The sequence below is a fragment of the Natator depressus genome, chromosome 4, assembly GCF_965152275.1.
Source record: "Natator depressus isolate rNatDep1 chromosome 4, rNatDep2.hap1, whole genome shotgun sequence".
NCBI classification, from domain to species: domain Eukaryota; kingdom Metazoa; phylum Chordata; order Testudines; family Cheloniidae; genus Natator; species Natator depressus.
In genome coordinates this window covers 19,774,232-19,793,644 of record NC_134237.1, presented here as the reverse complement: position 1 = coordinate 19,793,644, position 19,413 = coordinate 19,774,232, and the positions used below count along the sequence as shown (strand labels likewise).

Genomic DNA, 19,413 nt, shown 5'->3' with positions numbered 1-19,413 from the left:
AAACAGAGTTTCCCAACTCTCACAATATTCAAGCCTCACCTCCTGGCATCATCTGATTGATTATGTGGGAATCTTAGCTTTCATTTTAAAAATGAAAGCAAGTTTCCAAGGACTGTACTCCACAGACCACTCAGACTAGAAAGTCTTAACACCATATCCCTCCGAAAGGCTCAAAACCAGAAACAAACAGAACCCAAAGTTTATTATTTTTGAAAATATCATGATTTTGGGGGTTCCAACTTGTGAGTTTTGAATGCCTGTAGTTAAAAATGTTGAAATATTGAACAGGGATTTCTGGATTAAGCCCACTCTGTAGTAATATTCACATGTTACACAAATTATTATACTACCCATTATATTGTTTCTTGTATAAACTAATGCAATATTGTAATGTTTAGATTTCAGTGTTGTAACTAGGGTGGAGTCTCCTACTAACCATAATGTCTCAATCATTTAACATCTTAGTAGATCCACCTTGAATTAAAATGTCTTATAAACAGAACTGGTGAGCTGTTAATTAAACTGTAAATTACAATGAGGAGCAGCCACAATCTAGCAGTGAACAAAGTATTATGGCTCGCAAGCCAGTGCACATGGTTTGCACTTTTTCAAGCTGCCTGTCAAAATCAGGAAAGCACAACCTTACAGCAAAGCACTTAACACTAACAGGACACACCACGTACCCAAGGCAAGATATGCAAGCCCAGACAAGTAACATACAGAAAGGCTCATCCCAGCCAACTGCACAACAGAAATCAAAGACCCACATTTAGCCTGGAATTTTGTCATCCTGAACACATGACTCAAATTACAGAGATACAGGTTTTCAAATGCAGTATTACAAAAATTACTGGCTTTACAAAGGATAGAGAGAAGAAGAGGAGGAGGAAGAGAGTGAGAGATGGGGGAGTTAAACCAGTATTGCAGAGGGATTTTTTTTTTTAAAGAAAGATGGCTAAACCATTTCAAAAGACTATTATTTAATAGGAAAAAACCCAATACTGTGAGTTCTGACCATTTTTCCCTTTAAAGGGACATAGTCAACTTAAATATGGCCCAAATTAAAATGGTATACAAAAACCCAAGCTTTTATAAAGCTTAAGGCCATTAGAATGGTTTCCATATTTTTTTTTTAAAAATATTTCAATGAAAGCACCCCATTGCAGTGTCTGGAGCCCAAATATTGAAAGTTAAATCGGGCTATAAAGAAAAGCAAGACCAACTTCCCTGGGTTTTCACTGTTCAAATCAACAAAAATGCAAAAACCCAAAAAACAAACCAAAAAACCCCCCCAAAGAACAAGAAGTGACAAATAAGTCAGATTTTAAAGAGTCATTAAGAAATCCTGTGATTTAAAATTATGGTATTTTTTTCCCTCTGTGAGAAGCCAATTTACAAAGTCTTTGTGGAATTCTTTATGTAAGTGAATGAAACATTATCTCCAACATATAAAATCATTTTATTTTTCTACTCATCAGCCACTAAGATATGATTCTTGAACACTGGTCTAACACAAAAGTTCAACCCTCTCCATATTGGACATACCAATCGTGACAATCCATTTTACCAGCACTAACTTTTTAAAACCATACTTAAACATGAGGATTACACGTGCAGTTGTGAGATGTCTGAACAGAGCCTTTTTTGCTGTTACACAGAAACAATACATTACATTACTCACTTATAGCAAACTCAGATCTCCTGCTAACTAAACCTATGTACAATAGGGCAAGTAACTAAGGTATTGGAAGACAAAATATGTATTTCATTGCCTTTGTAAGATTAGTTCATAAAAGTATCCAACTGTTTAGTCTATAGCTGATTGGTGTTGACATTTTTATGGGGAATCCCCCAGCCAATTCATGACATTTTTATGGGGAACCCCCCAGACAATTCATGAACATTTTTTATTCCAACCCCAGCCACCTTTCTGACCAGCTCCAGATTAGACCAGAGGTCCCCACTATACAGTCTGTGGCGCTCTGGTGGTCCACAGTGCACTTGCTGAGAGCTGTCTGGACACATGGGGCTTCTTTTCCTTGTTTCAAGCTGCTACAACACATTAAAAGACATCTTAAAGAGAGATTTAAAATGTTCCTAACATCACTCTTCCATTTCCTGTAGTTGCTCCAGGGACGTTATGCAAACACAGACTGGATAAATCACGTGGGTCTTCAGGATCCGAAATGGAATGACATTAGTTTCTGGGATAGTTATATTGAAACTCTGTATTGAACTGTGTAATTCAAGAATACCAGATTAAGGCCATCACAATGGACAGTGTAACTACTTTGCACATTTTGAAAGAAAACAGAAACGCAAAGGTATATAAACCGGGGATGGGCCCAGAAATGAAACCTGAGATCCAACCTCTCTCTTCTTCATTATCTGAATGGGAATCTGAATTCTGCAGCTCACACCAACCTGTAAAACACATCTTTAAAAATTAGCAACGATGCAAGTACTATTTCTCATTAATATCCTCACTGCGCATGTGAATGATTGACATACATGACAAAACCCTTGCTTCAACTTTCACATTGTGTGTTTCAACTTCTGCATCACCCCCATTCCAACACTGCACCTAAAACTGCAACTCTCAAGGGCAACCTAGTAAAAAGATTGTTATGTGATGAGTCTATTTCATTAACAAGGTGAGGTTCACGCTCCTGCATGAAAACATTTCAGTTGCACAACTCATCAGCTCAGACATTTATTCAGCCATGTAAGAGGACTGTAGCATTAATGCTGCAGTCTCACTGAATACTTAGCCTGGATTCTTGTTTTCATTGCAAATGCCAAACATTCAAAAGCTTAGCGAGAGTAATAAGAGCAAAATATCTTGATATTAGGTACAAATGAGCAACTAGTAACTCTGGTGTGAAATAGGTTCACTTAAGTACTCCTTATTTACTTATCCACATTAAAGGAAACCAGTTTTATCCAATTCTCCTCCCAACAGTGAGGAGTAGAGCCAGAGGAATGTGGATTGGTGCTTTGGCTTTTTGGAGGCAGAGTGCTGCTCCAACTGAGCTACTATTCTCTTACTACAGAAGCAGAGCACAGAAGAAGCAAGCCCACCTGAATGCAGTATTGCTAATTGCAAATTGCAAATAATAAACAAATTTGAGTTGGGCCACAAAAATAATGAGACTGGCTTAAAAATCAAGAGATTTAAGCTCACGAAAGCTTATGCTCAAATAAATTGGTTAGTCTCTAAGGTGCTACAAGTCCTCCTTTTCTTTTTGCGAATACAGACTAACACAGCTGTTACTCTGAAACCTTAAAAAATCTGGATTCTGCTCATTTGCCTGCTGGGTTTCGAGCCTTTATGGGTCATGTTCTTCCAGCTCTTCTCTACAGTCAGGATGGTTAGAAACTTTCCTGTTATAAAAAGTAAGGGTGCTATCACATCACTCCAGAAGCTGGGGCTTTAAGAAAAAAATCCTGTGTCACAAGACTTGCAACAAAATTGTGAGAGCTGGCAGTAGTCTGTGTGAAAGCAGCCTGAGAGAGATTCCAACACCATGGAAAATATCAGAGGGGCCACGGAAGTGGTTTACTAGTTAATGGGTGAAAGCCTAAGGTATCATAAAATGTTTTGTTTTACTGTGGTAAATTGAGAGGGGGAAATAGTGGTGGAGCCAGGGGACAGACTGAAAATAAGGGAAAGGTGTAATGCAAGAGGGCAGAATGAATGGCAGAGTAAGAGGGGCAGGGGCAAGGGCAGAGAATAGAACTGAGGAACACAGTGAGAGGAGGAAGAGACAGAGACCAGACTCCTAGCTATACAACATGTTGTCAGTCACACCTAGTGGTTGTTTCAAGAAGACACTGAAAAGCACAAAGGGAGGGCCAGATCAACTGGGATAAAGGTAGAAAAACTGAAAATAAAAGAGAGAGGGAAGAACTGAAGATGGCTGTTGGGATTCCTTAGCATTCAAATGCTTCCAGATTGCACATTTAACAAAAACATCCATGGGATGTTTTCTTAACCTTCCTGGCCTCTTCACACCTGGATTCAGCAAGATCAACTTCTGCCATTCATAATGACAGGTTTCAGAGTAACAGCCGTGTTAGTCTGTATTCGCAAAAAGAAAAGGAGTACTTGTGGCACCTTAGAGATTAACCAATTTATTTGAGCATAAGCTTTCGTGAGCTACAGCTCACTTCATCGGATGCATCCGATGAAGTGAGCTGTAGCTCACGAAAGCTTATGCTCAAATAAGTGAGCTGTAGCTTACGAAAGCTTATGCTCAAATAAATTGGTTAGTCTTTAAGGTGCCACAAGTACTCCTTTTCTTTCTGCCATTCAGGATCCCTCCCCTGTGTCTTCCCTGCTTCCCCATTGCATTCACAGCATGCTACAACACCAGTGCTTATCTATACTTCCCTACTTTTGTGCCACAAGATCCCTTCAGTGCATAAGCAAGCAGATTCCTGGCACCCCCTCTGCATCCCATTTAAAACATGAGCTTAGTACTCCAGAATTTTGAAGACCACCATGGCAATACTGCTGAGAGAGACATGAATATTAATCACAGCAATAAAGCAGTTTAATTTTTATTATGTTTACCCTTGAAAATGGTAATTAAACACAGCAAAAAGTCATAAACACATAAAAGGATGGGGGAGGGCACAAATAGACTAACATGGAAACATCACCAAACTGCAGCATGCTATACTGCCAGACCCAATCAGGGGCAGGCCTGGGATCTAAAAACCAAAGTCAGCTTTACAGCTTTGTGTCTTTCAGAAGATACCATCAGTTTCATAGTTAAGAAGGTAGAGAAAGTGAGGGGTGGGGAGGAATGCACAATGCTAACTATGCTCTTTGAACAGCAAGCAGTGCTTGCAAAATGTACAGGCTAAATGACATTTCCCACTCTGTATGACGACGCTTGCCTGCAGGTGCCAAGCAACTGCCGCCAAGTTTCCAGAGAACAACAAAACTAATTATTCGCTTTGGAAAGACAAATTTACTGCTCAGCTGCATAATGTATTATAACTTCACAACTGGAAATCCCATGACTGCTCTGAGATCACAAAAAGAAAGATACAAACTGTAACACACTAAAAGATGTCCCAACACTTGAGAAACAGCAGACATACATGGACAATGAATATGGACATTGCAAACATCTCCTTTCCATCTCCTCACTGTCTGCCAGCCTCTGTGCTGTTGAGGAGGATGAAAAACTTGGGGAAGGAGAATATCAAGCTGGAGCAGAGGGAAACAATCCCATAGTTGGGACCCTCCTTCCACATGATGTCACGGAATCCTTGCACACTAAGGATACCTCTCCAGGGGAGAGGAGAGGACCCCTTTTATTAGGAAGAGACGGGTAACAGCAATGGGGGATATGATAACTAGAAATACAGGGTCTGTAACGACAGGGAGAACCACATGGTGAAATGCCTGCTAGGGGCAAATGTTGCGGACCTCTTGAGACATGTAGACAGACTTACGCACAGTGATGTGGTTGTGGTTCATGTAGGCACCAACGATATAGGGAAAGTTAGGGAAAGATCCTGGAGGCCAAATTTAGGCGGCTAGCTAAGAGATTGAAGTCCAGGACCCCTAAGGTAGCATTCTCTGAAATGCTTCCAGTTCCACACGTAGGGCCAGTTAGACAGACAGAGTTGTAGGGTCTCAGTGAATAGATGAGATGATGGTTTACAGAGGAAGGATTTAGGTTTATCAGGAACTGGGGACCCTTTGGGAAAGGAGAAGCCTATACAAGAAGGATGCGTTCCACCTCAACCAAAATGGAACCAGATTGCTGGAATGTAAAATTGAAAAGAGGCTCAAATTACGTGTATATGCCAAATTAAAAAAACAAAAAAGCAGTAGGAGGACCAAAAAAATGCCACCATGGCTAAATAACAAGTAAAAGAGGTGGTTAGAGACAAAAAGACATCTTGTAAAAACTGGAAGTCAAATACTACTGAGGAAAATAGAAAGGAACATAAACTCTAAAGGAGTAATGGTCTCAAGTTGCAGTGGGGGGAGGTTTAGGTTGGATATTAGGAAAAACTTTTTCACTAGGAGGGTGGTGAAACACTGGAATGCGTTACCTAGGGAGGTGGTGGAATCTCCTTCCTTAGATATTTTTAAGGTCAGGCTTGACAAAGCCCTGGCTGGGATGATTTAGTTGGGGATCGGTCCTGCTTTGAGCAGGGGGTTGGACTAGATGACCTCTTGAGGTCCCTTCCAACCCTGATATTCTATGATTCTAGCAAGTCAAGTGTAAAAGTATAATTTGGCAGGGCCAAAAAGAATCTGAAGAGCAACAGCAAAAGACAAAAAATAAATAGCAATTTTTTTTTAAGTACATCAGAAGCAGGAAGCCTGCCAAACAAACAATCACTGGGCCACTGGATAACTGAGGTGCTAAAGAAGGACTCAACGAAGACAAGGCTTTTGCAGAGAAGCTAACTGAATTCTCTGCATTGGGCTTCACTGCAGACGATGTGAAGGAGATTCCCACACCTGAGCCATTCCTTTTAGATGACAAATCTGAGGAACTGTCCCAGACTGAGGTGTCAAGAGAGGTAGTTTTTGGAACAAACCAATTAAACAGCATCAGTCACCACGACCACATGGTATTTATCCAAGTGTTCTGAATGAACTCGGATATGAAACTGCAGAACTACTACTTGTGGTATGTAACCTATCGCTTAAATCAGCCACTGTAACAGATGGGCTGTGGATAGCTAATGTAACACCAATTTTTTAAAACGGCTCCAGTGGCAATGCTGGCAATTACAGGCTGGTGAGCTTAATTTCAGCAAATTAGTTGAAACTACAGCAAACAACAACTATCAGACAAACAGATGAAGACGATATGTTGGGGGTAGAGTCAAAATGGCTTTTTTAAAGGGAAATCATGCCTCACCAATCTATGAAAATTCTTTGAGGGGGTCAATAAACATGTGGATAAGGGTGACCCCGTGGATATATATTTGAACTTTCAGAAAGCCTTTGACAAGGTCCCTCATCAAAAGCTCTTAAGCAAATAGGTAATGATGGGATAAGATGGAAGGTCCTCTTATGGACCAGTAACTGGTTAAAAGACAGGAGACAAAGCTTGGGAATAAATGGTTAGTTTTCACAATGGAGAGAGATAACTAGTGGGGTTTCCTAAGGGTCCATATGGGACAAATGCTTTCAATATATTCGTAAATGATCTGAAAAAAGGGGTAAACAGCGAGGTGGCAAAGTTTGCAGACAATACAAGACTACTCAAGATAGTTAAGTCCAAAGCTGACTGTGAAGAGTTACAAAAGGAATCTCACAAAACTGGGTGACTGGGTATCAAAATGGCAGATGAAATTCTATATTGATAAAGGCAAAGAAATGCACATTGGAAAACATAATTCCAACTTTACATACAAAATGATGGGGTCTAAATTATCTGTCACCACTCAAGAAAGATCATGGAATCATTGTGACTAGGTCTCTGTAAACATCTCCTCAATGTGCAGTGGCAGTCAAAAACGTGAACAGAATGTTAGGAGCCATTAGGAAACGGATAGATAATAAGCCAGAAAACATCGTAATGCCACTATACAAATCCATGGTACACCCACACCTTGAATACGGTGTGTTTTTAGTGTTCATAATTGGATCACGTATACTTGAATTCAGAGAAGATTCCCCCACCATCTTCCAGCTAAGCACCTTGACAATCAACAACTACCTAAATTTTCATTAGAATAGAGAAATTAAATGACCTTATATCTGAGCTGAACACAATACTGCAAGTTAATGAACTAAGCACCTAGCATGGAGTTATCCTTAACAAGTTTATGAAGTTAAACTTGAAACATTCCGTTTCAAAACCCAACCGCGTATTTTAATATAATGCAGCTTATGTGGTTTGTAGCTTTTTGCAAGCTGCTGTATTACAGTGCTGCTATAATTAAGGTCATGTCAGCCTTTCCACTATAAGCCCTATTTTTCAGGCGTTTGTAATTTGGTTGTCAAATGGGTTCTGAGTGAAAACTTTGAACGCCAGATCCTATGAGTGGGAACATTAAAAAAACAAAAAAACAAAAAAAAACACATTCAACCCTTTAAGTTACGTGAACACCACTAAAGTTTGTCAGCTTAACTCAAAATAAGATAGATTTAAAAGTAAGATGTGACTTTTTGTCTTCTTAAAGTTCCTTTGTGATGCAAAAAGAAAGTTATATTCAGCACAGTTTAGTTTGCACTAAGATCTAATGCCTTTTTGTAATTTGAAAAAAACAAACAAAGAAAAGCAGAGATTTATTGACCTGTATATGTAGTAACGGGGATGGACTAAGGACAGCTGGGACCTTGAGTAAACAACATTTCAAATCCCCCCCCAAAACAGGTCTCGCAAATAGACACTTCTTTCCAGCCAGGACAGTACTATAGTTCTAGCTCTTGGCCAGCATCAAGGACCTGTTCCGTCGTGCTAAATGCCCTCATTATTGAGATACCCTTTCCTCCCCATAACCTCTTCCTCTAGAGGCGGAACATCATCATTTTCCAGCAGCCCCTTCCCTCAGGTCACTCTGGGTCAGGTGTGAAGATGTGATGATCTGATCTGGGGAGGAGAGAGGACACTGCACTCCTTTTCTCATGCTTTCTTCTTTCCAGGCAGTTCCTTCCTAAGCGGAGATCAGCCTCCTACCTGTCAGCTGTGTGATGTTCCGTGAGAAAGAGTCAGACAGCCACCTATGAGGTGCTGACCTAAGCCATTGCTATCTGCTTCCAAAGGATGGATAACAGATTCTACCTGAGCTTCCTAGGGGAATCAGTTAACTTCACCTATGCACTTCCCCTGAACTACCTCAAAATGCTGCGCCTGCATTTAGGTTCATGTACCCATTCCAAGTGCACTCCAAAATATTACCACCATATTTGGAAGATGTAAACCATCTGCCTAGCAAAGAGAGATTTTAAAAGTGGTTGACAGTGGTAGTGTACTACATAACCTACTTGCATGTGATTACGTTCATCTCTTCAACAGAGTAAGCAAGTAAAAGACACAAATCCAGCACTCACTCTCTCCAACTCCTGAACTCTTGTCATACATTTTAAGGGTCTAGCCCAGGGGTGGCCAACCTGTGGCTTCGGAGCCGCATGCGGCTCTTCATAGGTTAATATGCGGCTCCTTGCATAGGCCCTGACTCCGGGGCTGGAGCTATAGATGCTAACTGTGGGGTGCTCACTGCTCAACCCCTGGTCCTGCCCCCACTCCACCCCTTCCCCCAAGCCTGCCATGCCCTTACTTCCCCACCCCCTGCCCACCAGAGACTCCTGTGCACCATGTAACAGCTGATCACGGTGAGTGGGAGGAGTAGGGAGGGAGCGGGAGGCATTGATTGGTGGGGCTGCCACCTGGCAGGAGGTGCTGCAGGTTGGAGTAGGGGGAGCTGATGGGGGAGGGAGTGGGGCTGCTGACACATTACTGTGGCTCTTTGGCAATGTACATTGATAAATTCTGGCTCCTTCTCAGGCTCAGGTTGGCCACCCCTGGTCTAACCTATTTTAACAAGAGGCAAGATACTGTATGATATAGTAAGAAACGTGGAGAGAAAAAGAGGAACGGAGGAAATGAAAAGAGGTAGACATAGTTCATGTTTTATGAAATGTTGGCTTCATACAAAATAAGTCAGAGAGAAGTGTGTAACATTCAACAGACTTCTCGTGCAAGTTATAAACACAGATGAAGTGTGCCTCTAAAAACCCTTCACACTCCAACTTGATAAAAAATATTCCTCACAGAAAACCAATGAAGAGTAGGTTTTATTGAGAATTCATATTTAAAACAAGATTTTAGTCCAGTCATTTGTGAATAACGGACACACAAAAAACAGAACAGTTTAAAAAAAATGAAAAGCCATATTTTTGAAGACTTGTCTCTCAAAATGGCTTCTCTAAAAATTCCGCAACACCCAAAAGCAAAGCTCTCCTTTGGCCAAGGACTACATGTGATAAATCAATGCATAATTATGTTTATTTCACAATTCTTTTTAAGGAGAATGTAAAATGTACATGTCACAAGTCAGGTCTTTGCTGGAAACTGGCTTACAACCTGTTCTATCAAATAGCTATTGCGAATTCATAATGATGGTAAATGAATCATTAAGTATTGTCTACACCCTCTCAAAGTAAATTTGCCATTCAACAGCACTGACTAGGAAGCCAGAGCATCTGTTATCCCTAACTGCACTTTCACCCTTTCCTTACAGGAATCTAGTAGTTTCATACATTGGAATCATCTCAAAAGCTTTCAGGGCACGGACCTACAAGATTTTCTTCAGAATCGCTAAACTGTCTGAATGGGAATGATAAATTCTTGCTCATCAGTTGGATTGTCTGTCTTTGGTTTTGCTGTTGTGCAAGATTAACATGCACAAAGCAGAGAGCTCTTACAGGGTGGGACAATTTATTATTTTCTTTACAGGGAGTGGCCTGCTCTTTGGTTTCATAAACTGCATCTGTTCAAATATTGATAGTTAAATTAATTCATATATTAGTCAGATTAGTGTAGTCTGGCTTTAAAAGTTTTCAAATAATATTGCCAGGGATAGTGACATTTCAAAATTAAGGAAGTGAGGGTGTTTAAAGAAAAAAAAAAAAAGCCCTTTGTTTCAACATGACAAACCCTGAAAAAATAATGTAACTATATGGCACAGCTCAGAAAGTACTGATGCTTTTTATTTTATTTACTATATTTTTTGCACTTTTCAAGACAGAAATAAGAGATGATACAGTCTCCTTAAATTAAGATCCTTAAATGACAAAAGCCTTCACTTACTACCTTAGCGTATGCATTTCTAGTGGGACAGAGTCTAATTCCAGGTACACAGCGGTTATCTCCAGGTATCTATCTTCACCCACTTTCATTCTATTGCTTTAAAAATGTAGCATTTATCAAAGATGGTAACTTGATAGGACGAGCAGGGCATTTCAAGCTTCCCCACCCCATCCCTAACATGCTTCACCACTGACAGGCAAGAACCACCTCCGATAGTAATATGGTAGTTTGATCTCTACGCCTTTCAATCCTAAATCTCCACTGAGATGGCCAAAAGAGGTGCCAATAAGCAATTTTTGTGATTTAAGCCACACTTCAGAAAGGTGCCTAACCATCTTGTCTAAATGGGGATGCGTTCCTGAAATAGTGCCTTAGACATGCCCACTAGAGCCTGGACTGAAATAGCCATTTCACATAGGCAGTCTTACAGCAGGCAGACCACAATGACTTCTCAACATTACAGACCCTCACATTCTGATTCAAACCAGTAACCTAGCAGTGAAATTTATCTAGCTCTGAATGTCAAGTAAATATAGCTATTCTGTCTTGTGCATTAGGTGATTTTACAAGCTATTCAGCAAAGCATGCTGCCTATTCAAGGTCAGAATTTGTCCCGTAGTCTTACTATTTGTCCCTTACTTACATAACTAAACCCATGAAAACACGAGCAAGTTTTTAAAACAAAATATTGCAGCCGCACCCATGGGGTTTTACATGCAGATGATTTGATGAATGTCTACAGAGCTGATAAAAGAAAATGTTTTTCATATAAATGCTCAGTTAGCCCATGGGTCTCACTGCCACTCAATACCATTGAGCCAACCTCTTAGCAAGATTCAAAAAAGGTTAACAAGATCATTTGAAGTTATTAATATACAACCAACGAAGAAGGTTGGAAGAGATATAATCCCTTCTGCTTCAGGGCATAAACCAACTTCTCATTGTTGGGAGTTAGGAAGAAGCTTTCTCTGGAGGAGAGTTACTCCATAATTGTCTACTACAATTACTGCAATTTCATTTGAAGCATCTGTTGTGGGCTAATGTCAAACAGGATACCAGCCTAAATGGGCAACTGGTCCGATCCAGTATAGCAGTAGCTCTGTCCCTACCTCCGCACTGGCAGCAGCCATTCTAATGCTTTGTCGTTTACTTAAAAACTGAAGAAAAGCAAAATCTCACCTCCTCCAAGAGGTGCTATGGAGATATTAACTTAATCAAACGGAAGAATCCTCTGCATAAAGTAACCCCCTCACCAACAAAATGTAGAAAACCTCATTCACCTTCTACGTTCATGGCTTCCCTCAGAGCCTGCAATTTCTTCTGTCTCTCTCTGATTCGGTCAAAGGCACAGGATATTGCTGCAGAGGTGGATGACTCTGGCACCGGGCGCACCTGCTCCAGTTTTTGAGGGCCAAAGACATCCAGTGCTATGCTTCCATCAGAATACCTTGATTCCTTGTTCCTAGTGGTAGTTGAAGTCCGTACTGTAACTGTCTCATAGTGATTGTTGTGTCTGTGAGACTCTGCAGAATGGTCTGTCTCAATTGCTTTGTTAGTTGTACACAGCAAGTCTGTGGAGGAAGCCCAAACCTTCTGTTTGGGAGCACTGTCTGCTCCAACGTTACTTTTTCCCCCCAAGTCATCCGTTCTACACCGATAAGGACCGCAAGCATCTTCACGTCCAGAGTAGTAATCTGAGGATATGCTTTGGAAAAAGTCTTCCTCGCCTTGTGCTCCTCTGATGGACAGGAATCCCATAGATTTACTGAGCCCTTTGTTCAGCATGGCCTGTTGAGAGAACTGAGCCTTGTGTACTTCTGATGCATAACCCATTAAACTTTGTCCTGGAATGAGAAGAATCCATCATGTATGTACTGTCAGTTCAGGCACTGGAGTGCAACAGAAGTTATTGACTTTGTAAGGTATACACTATTTTAAAATGCAGCTTTTGGTTTATCATGCAAATGCTGGAAAAAATACTTTAAAGGATTCCTCACTGAATAACCCAAAACAATGCTTATGTTATCAGATACTTTCCAACATTCATTTTCTTTGTTTCTGAAATATGCAAGGGTGAATTCCTGGCCTAGTGGAGCTGGGTAACTAATAACATTTGAAAACATACAGAGTGAAATAAATATTTTAACAGTTTTCTCCCATCACCAAATGGTCTTTTGAAAATAATCTGAAGCACTCCTGAAAATATTAGAGCTATAGTTTACATAATTCCCCAACATGCTCTAAAGGCATCATCCACATTTTTATTGCTTTATGACAAGTCTAGGTTTGTTCTACTGATTACCTGGATACACTACAGTATTGGCTGCAGTAGGAGATGACTATGTAACTTGGAATTTAAAAAATCCTGAATCTTACAGTAATTACTCTTTTTGGATGATAGATTCTTGAGTTAACTTTCTGAACTTAAGATAGGCACTCTGACAGAGTTTTCAACAACAGAGTAATTGTATGAGCTTTTCTACTTTACATTAAGGTAGCATTTCAGGCAAGTAGGCTATTTTGAAATTACTTACAAATAATACTATCAAAGGAGATATTTCTTCTACAAATGCACGTGGAAAAATGCTAAAAACTTTACTTAACCTCAATATCACCCCACTAGCCATGAAAACTGTCAGTGTAAGAAGAGGTTTTAGTCATGAAACTTTCTGAAAACTATGGGCCCAATTTCACAAACAGCTACTACTAGGAGAAGTACCTACAACCATAAGTAACCACACCAAAATCCTTGGGACTACTCACCAATGCAAGCATTTTGTTAAATAACACAAGGCCTGATCCTACAAACTACATATTTATGTATTTAAGGCCATGGCTACACTAGAGAGTTTACAGTAGTGCACCTGCAGAAGCTTCTCCCACCGACACAGTGCTGTCCACATCAGTGCTTTTGATTTATTCACCCCCGTGAGGGACATAAGTTATGCCGACTTAAGCTGTAGTGTAGACAAAGTCTAAGGATGAAATGACACTTGCTTAAAACTACTGTGTAAAGATTTAAAAATTACTAATATTCAAGAGGTAGAACTACTAGTTACTAATATTCAAGAGGATAAGACAATATCCAACTACTGTTACTCCTCTGTTCTATACACCTTGATACAGAAACGTTTGAAAACTTTCAGTACAAAGTTATGGAAATTTGAACAAAAAAACCCTACCATGTATTCCTAACATAGAGTAGTTTAGTCCCATGTATATTACAACTCCAGAAATATACTGCTAAAAACTACAAGGATGGTGTCTACTGAGGTGTACGCACGTTATACATGTCAATTTTCACCCCATGATAGCATCCCTGCTGGGAAAAAACGGATTGAAAACAGTCTCTGGCATGTAGCCAAGTCAATCCTTCTGCCAACCCAGCTAGAGATATAGTAGTGCACGTTGTCTCTCAGAGCGAACTTTTAACAATATCCCAGATGAGATATTAGCCTATATTTCTTCTCTCTGAGTCAGCCTTGAAGTCCTCTTCACAAAAGAAAACAATCCTAGAGCTCAAAGTAATTTGCTGCACTGAACTGTCTATTGTGAAAGACAGTTCTGTAATCTGAACTGCTGCACTTTGTTACAGAGTTGATCAACCCTCATCAAGAGCCACACTTGTGCATTAGGCTCCTGCTGAGCTTCCAGTGAGTCTATTACTTTTTATTGTATTTTATCTAGTGCTCTAAGAGTTTCTACAAACACTTTGAAAGCTCACTGATTTGAACCCCTAAGCTTTGACTGTCTACTCTTCTCTTGTTACCATTTTGGCCTGAAAAAGACCTGTCATGATAAAATAAGCATTTCTTATCCTTGCAAAGTCATAACATTTTAGTGTTCTGAGCTTCAGAAGAGACTAAATGTCTTCAAGGCAGCACAGAAGCTGCTGTGTGTTCCAACTCATTCAAAATACTAAAATGCAAGGCTTTGTCAAAGGGATAAAAACATTCCAAAACTGATTGTTACACAACCAAGTCAACATTCCAAAATTAGGGTTAAAGCCCTAAGCCTCAATTAAAAAAGTAAAATAACCCATGGCTGGCCACCATCTTACATGGGGCATCTGTTGATGATCGGTGCCACTGATTACCCAGAAGGCTCCTGCCTAGCTCAAATGTTCAATGGCTGGCTGTCAGCCAGTTTGCACATAAACGGCCTTCAAATGGCCATAGGCCACAATGCCACCACAAGTGAGTCTGCTGCTGCCAATGGCCCCCTCTCCCCACCCTGCATTGTCTGTAAATGTGGTTTAGAAAAGGGTGTAAATACTGCAGCAGATGCAAACTTGGGTGGGTGCACTTTGGCAACAAGTCAACTCATAAACTTTAGAAGTGTATTTCAGTATTTTCACTATTTATTTAAGATTCTTGGGGGTGGGGGGAAGGAAACACACATCCAAGTGAAATCACCAACTTTACCATCCCCACCCCCAAAGTTTCAATTCTAAAAGTCAGATTTTTATCTGGAAAAATTGCTTTTGCATTGATTCACCTTACTGTTTTACTTTCCAAATCAGACTGCCTAAACTGAAATTAAATGCATGCAGTAAATCTAGCGAAAGAATGATGTTAAAGGAGAATGAGGAATGCCCCCACCCCACCCACCAAAAAAAGGATGGCTATGACTCCCATGTAACACTTTTATTATATTTCAGGACAACTTATGAACCATGTAGGCCCAATTCAAGAAAGTATCCCTGTTCGGGAAGGCAATTAAGCTTGCACATGTTTAAGTGCTTTCCTGAACTGGGGCCATAATAGCAAACACTGAGTCCAGGCATATTATAACCACCAATTAGGTTCCCATACAGCAGCAAGCATGTCTATTGTACATTGACGGAGAGTGCCATAAGGGACTGTGACCTGTACAAATATAGGAATGAGAAAGCTTGAGTGGGAAGAGACGGGCATCAACCTCAAGCGTTGATTGTCTATTGTAGGCAGTAGGTGGTACAATACTCCCTACAATAGACTCCCTGGCAAGCCCTACTAGATGCTCTGTTAAAACCAAAGGCTCAGCAATGAGGAGACTAACTCTTGACCTCAGCATATGGGAATGTTTCCCATTCCTTAACTCCCATGCCCACTTGATCTTTCCTCGAAAGGAGGAGTGAGTGCCCTAACCAATATCTCATCATCAGGGACTGGGAGAATGCTCATGGCTGCAGCATTGCCACTCATTTGGTAATTATATGGAGAGGAGATGAGCTATCTTGACAGAAAGCAGTGCATGAAGTGGATGCCTGATAGATGCCCATTTCCACACTGCTATTCCATTCTGCTGATTGGGATGCTTAGAACACCATTTTTAAACGATTCACACATTGACTTTTGCTGCCCATGTTTGCCTTTAACATATGACCAGTGGGAAATCAGTGCTGGCCTTAGCATTTAGACATTAATCTACAAAACAGTTTCACTCCAATCTCCTGTGATTACATCACAAAGCACAGGATGGGGCTGAGGATTTTTGGGAAGGATTGTGTAAATGTTTGTTTGCATCCTCCTAAATCTTCAGTCTGCCACCAGGCCACCCTGTTGCAAGAGGAGTGGAGAACCACCAGCTTACATTGAGGCCTGTACTGTAACACTGAAGCGGGGGGAAAAAAAAAAGCGAAGGAACAGTTCTTCATCTAAACTGGGATTTTTTTGCACTTTCGTTGAATTTTAAGTATTTTCCCCCCCTTTCCTGCATTTCACTGTGGGTCACAGAATAAACAGCAATATTATTGTAACACAAGTGCTCAAAATATCACCCCTTTCCCCACAAGCTCACAGCTGTAGAAACATAATAAAGTTAAAAAAATCACTGCTCTTGCTTATTGCCTCCCTAGATGTCTTTATTCCTTTTTATTTCTTCCTGTTCTGCAACTCATTCTAATTATTTTTCTCCCTGCTATTCTTTTCTTCCCAATTCGTATTCCTACTTTGCTCTCCACCCCCTTGCTCTCCCCTATATTATATTTTCTCTTCCTCCTTAGTCTCATCTTTTGTTCCTCATCCCATCATTCTCACCTGGTCTCCTCACACTGTATCTTTAAGGTCTTCCCCACCACATACACACGCTAATTCCAAATGAGCACTGACTGAACTAGTATGTAATTCTTTTCAAGCAGCTGTTTAATAGTCATCACTACAACGATGTAGTTATTAACCCCATTTTACAGATGGGAAAATTAGGTGACTTGGCCAAAGCCACAGAAGGATTCCAAACCAAGATGTGAATGCACTTGCTTAGGTCTGTAGACAATGCTGACCCTTACACATGACAGTCACTTTTCTTATCCTCTATAGAAATGCTATTTTGAAACTACTTATATCAAGACTCTTTAGAGGACCATAGCAGATCTGTCTCATGCAGTTTCATAGCCACAGATCCATTTCTCCAGCTAATCAATTGGTAGGCTGTCTATTATAGCACAGAGGCTAGTACTGCCATAAAATAAAACATCTTTTCCCTCCATTCAGTTTAAGTCAGCACTATGGATTTGGTTTAACATGGTCTTTATCCTGGTGATTTGATCACTCTAGCTGTAGGAGAAAGTTTATTTATTTATTGTACACTCTTGGCTTTTAACTGTGTGCACCATCACCACTTTAAAATACTGGAAAGATTATGAGGGAAAGCCACATATGAGGATTAAATAGCCAACACAGAGAAGAAATGGAATTTGGCTGGATAAGACCAGGATTGTGCACTTTTGTGCCTCTGAAGTAGACTGAAAGATGACACACTTACTGTGAACTTCTTAGCCTAAATCTAAATTATTAACAGGAAACGGAAGATGGATGGTCTGGTGGTTACATTTGTGGACTGGGACTCTGGAAACCTAGTTTCAGTTTCCTGATCTGCCACTGACATTTTGTGTGACCTTGGATAAGTCATTTAGTTGCTCTCTGCCTCAGTTTCCCATTCACAAAATGGAAGGATAGTACTCCCCTACCTCACAGTGGTATTGCAGGGACAACACATGAATAATTGTGAGGCATTCAGGTACTACATTGTTGACCATATAAGTATGTTGATCATATAAGTACGTATGATAGACCGCTCAGCCTTTCCCCCAAATTACCCTTGGAAGACTCAGATGCCAGGGATGGGGGGAAGGAGCAGCAGGTTATAGCCTCCCTTATCACCTTTAGCATAGAGGTTAGTGCACTCACCTGGGAGGTGGGAGACCAAGGTTCAATTTCCCTCTCTGCCTGATGCAAAGAAGGGATTTGAACTTAGGTCTCCCACATGCTAGGTGAATACCCTAACCTCTAGGATACATAAGCATTCGCTTTCCCTGTCCCAATGACTATTAGGTCATTATGAATGACAATGAATAGTCATTGAGCTAGGAAAAAAGAGTGAGATTGACTCGGCAACTCCCCTGCAACGATATCCACATTTGCAAATTTCTGTGGTACAATTATTACCGAAAGGCCAAATTCTGCCATCTTTACTCACACTAAGTAGAACAATGCTCTCCAAGTAGTCTCACTGATTTCCCTCCAAGCATGAGTGCCAGACTCTGGCCCTAAACAAGCTCCATATATTAGTTTGCCTCCAGCGGTGCATTAACTGTGCAGTACAGGCAATTGATCAGATGTTATATAACTGTGGATGCTGTCAATGCAGTTTATCTGACAGTTCTAGAATGCAGACTATATTTATTCTCATTGAGTGAATTTAGTTCAAGCCTTTTAAAACACTTTACCCTATCTTTTTTTTTTCTGGCCAACATAAAATATATTTTCCTATTCAGGCATATGATTACATCTTTTGTCTATACATAGCTATCAGTGTGGCACTGGAAGCTCTGTAAAGAGGAAGTGATTACACTAAAGTTTAAAAAGATCTCCCAGACCAGCTATCATTGCAGGATGCAAACAGAAAAATCCTTGTCACAAAACAAGCAGCTAGTCACTCAAATGAGAGGGGGAAGCTCTTAAAAGAAGTTGAATTTACAGTCCCTTAGGGGCAGACTGGGAGCCAGAAAGGAGATAATGAGCCAGATGTGGCCTGGGGGTTGCTTGCTGGAAACATCCCCCCACCCCGCACCCTTTTTTTTGTTGTTGAGAAATCCCAAGTAACAGATTACAGTTACTGCATTCCTTGTAAAAAGAAAAGGAGTACTAGTGGCACCTTAGAGACTAACCAATTTATTTGAGCATAAGCTTTCGTGAGCTTCAGCTCACTTCATTGGATGCATTCCAATGAATGCGTCCAATGAAGTGAGCTGTAGCTCACGAAAGCTTATGCTCAAATAAATTAGTCTCTAAGGTGCCACTAGTACTCCTTTTCTTTTTGTGAATACAGACTAACACGGCTGCTACTCTGAAACCTGCATTCCTTGTAGAGAACATGAGCTGGGAGAAATTACCCTTTGAAGAGCTGAGAGTAAAAAGTGGCAAGAATGCAAACCTTTTAGCCCTGCACATGTTTTGCACTAGAACAGATGTTATGAAGGAAGCAAAGAACTCCAGGATTTTGTGTAGCTGAGAAATTTATTCTGCTAACACTTCACCAAGCAGCATTTTGGCTTTATAACCTCACTTGCCCTCTCAGTATCCCTTCTAGAATTTAATTGGATAATTGTTCTTTTCTCTGAGATATGTGAGAG

General features: G+C 40.5%; 1 protein-coding gene across 2 annotated transcripts in view; it reads right to left on the bottom strand.

Annotated features, from left to right (window-relative positions):
• PTPN13 (protein tyrosine phosphatase non-receptor type 13) overlaps window positions 1-19,413 on the bottom strand; it is a 184,379-nt gene that overhangs the window by 80,658 nt on the left and 84,308 nt on the right. For both annotated transcript variants that reach the window (XM_074950546.1, XM_074950545.1), the window contains one exon: window positions 12,080-12,643. In XM_074950546.1, coding sequence (XP_074806647.1) covers window positions 12,080-12,643 — 564 coding nt within the window. The remainder of the gene's footprint in view (window positions 1-12,079; window positions 12,644-19,413) is intronic.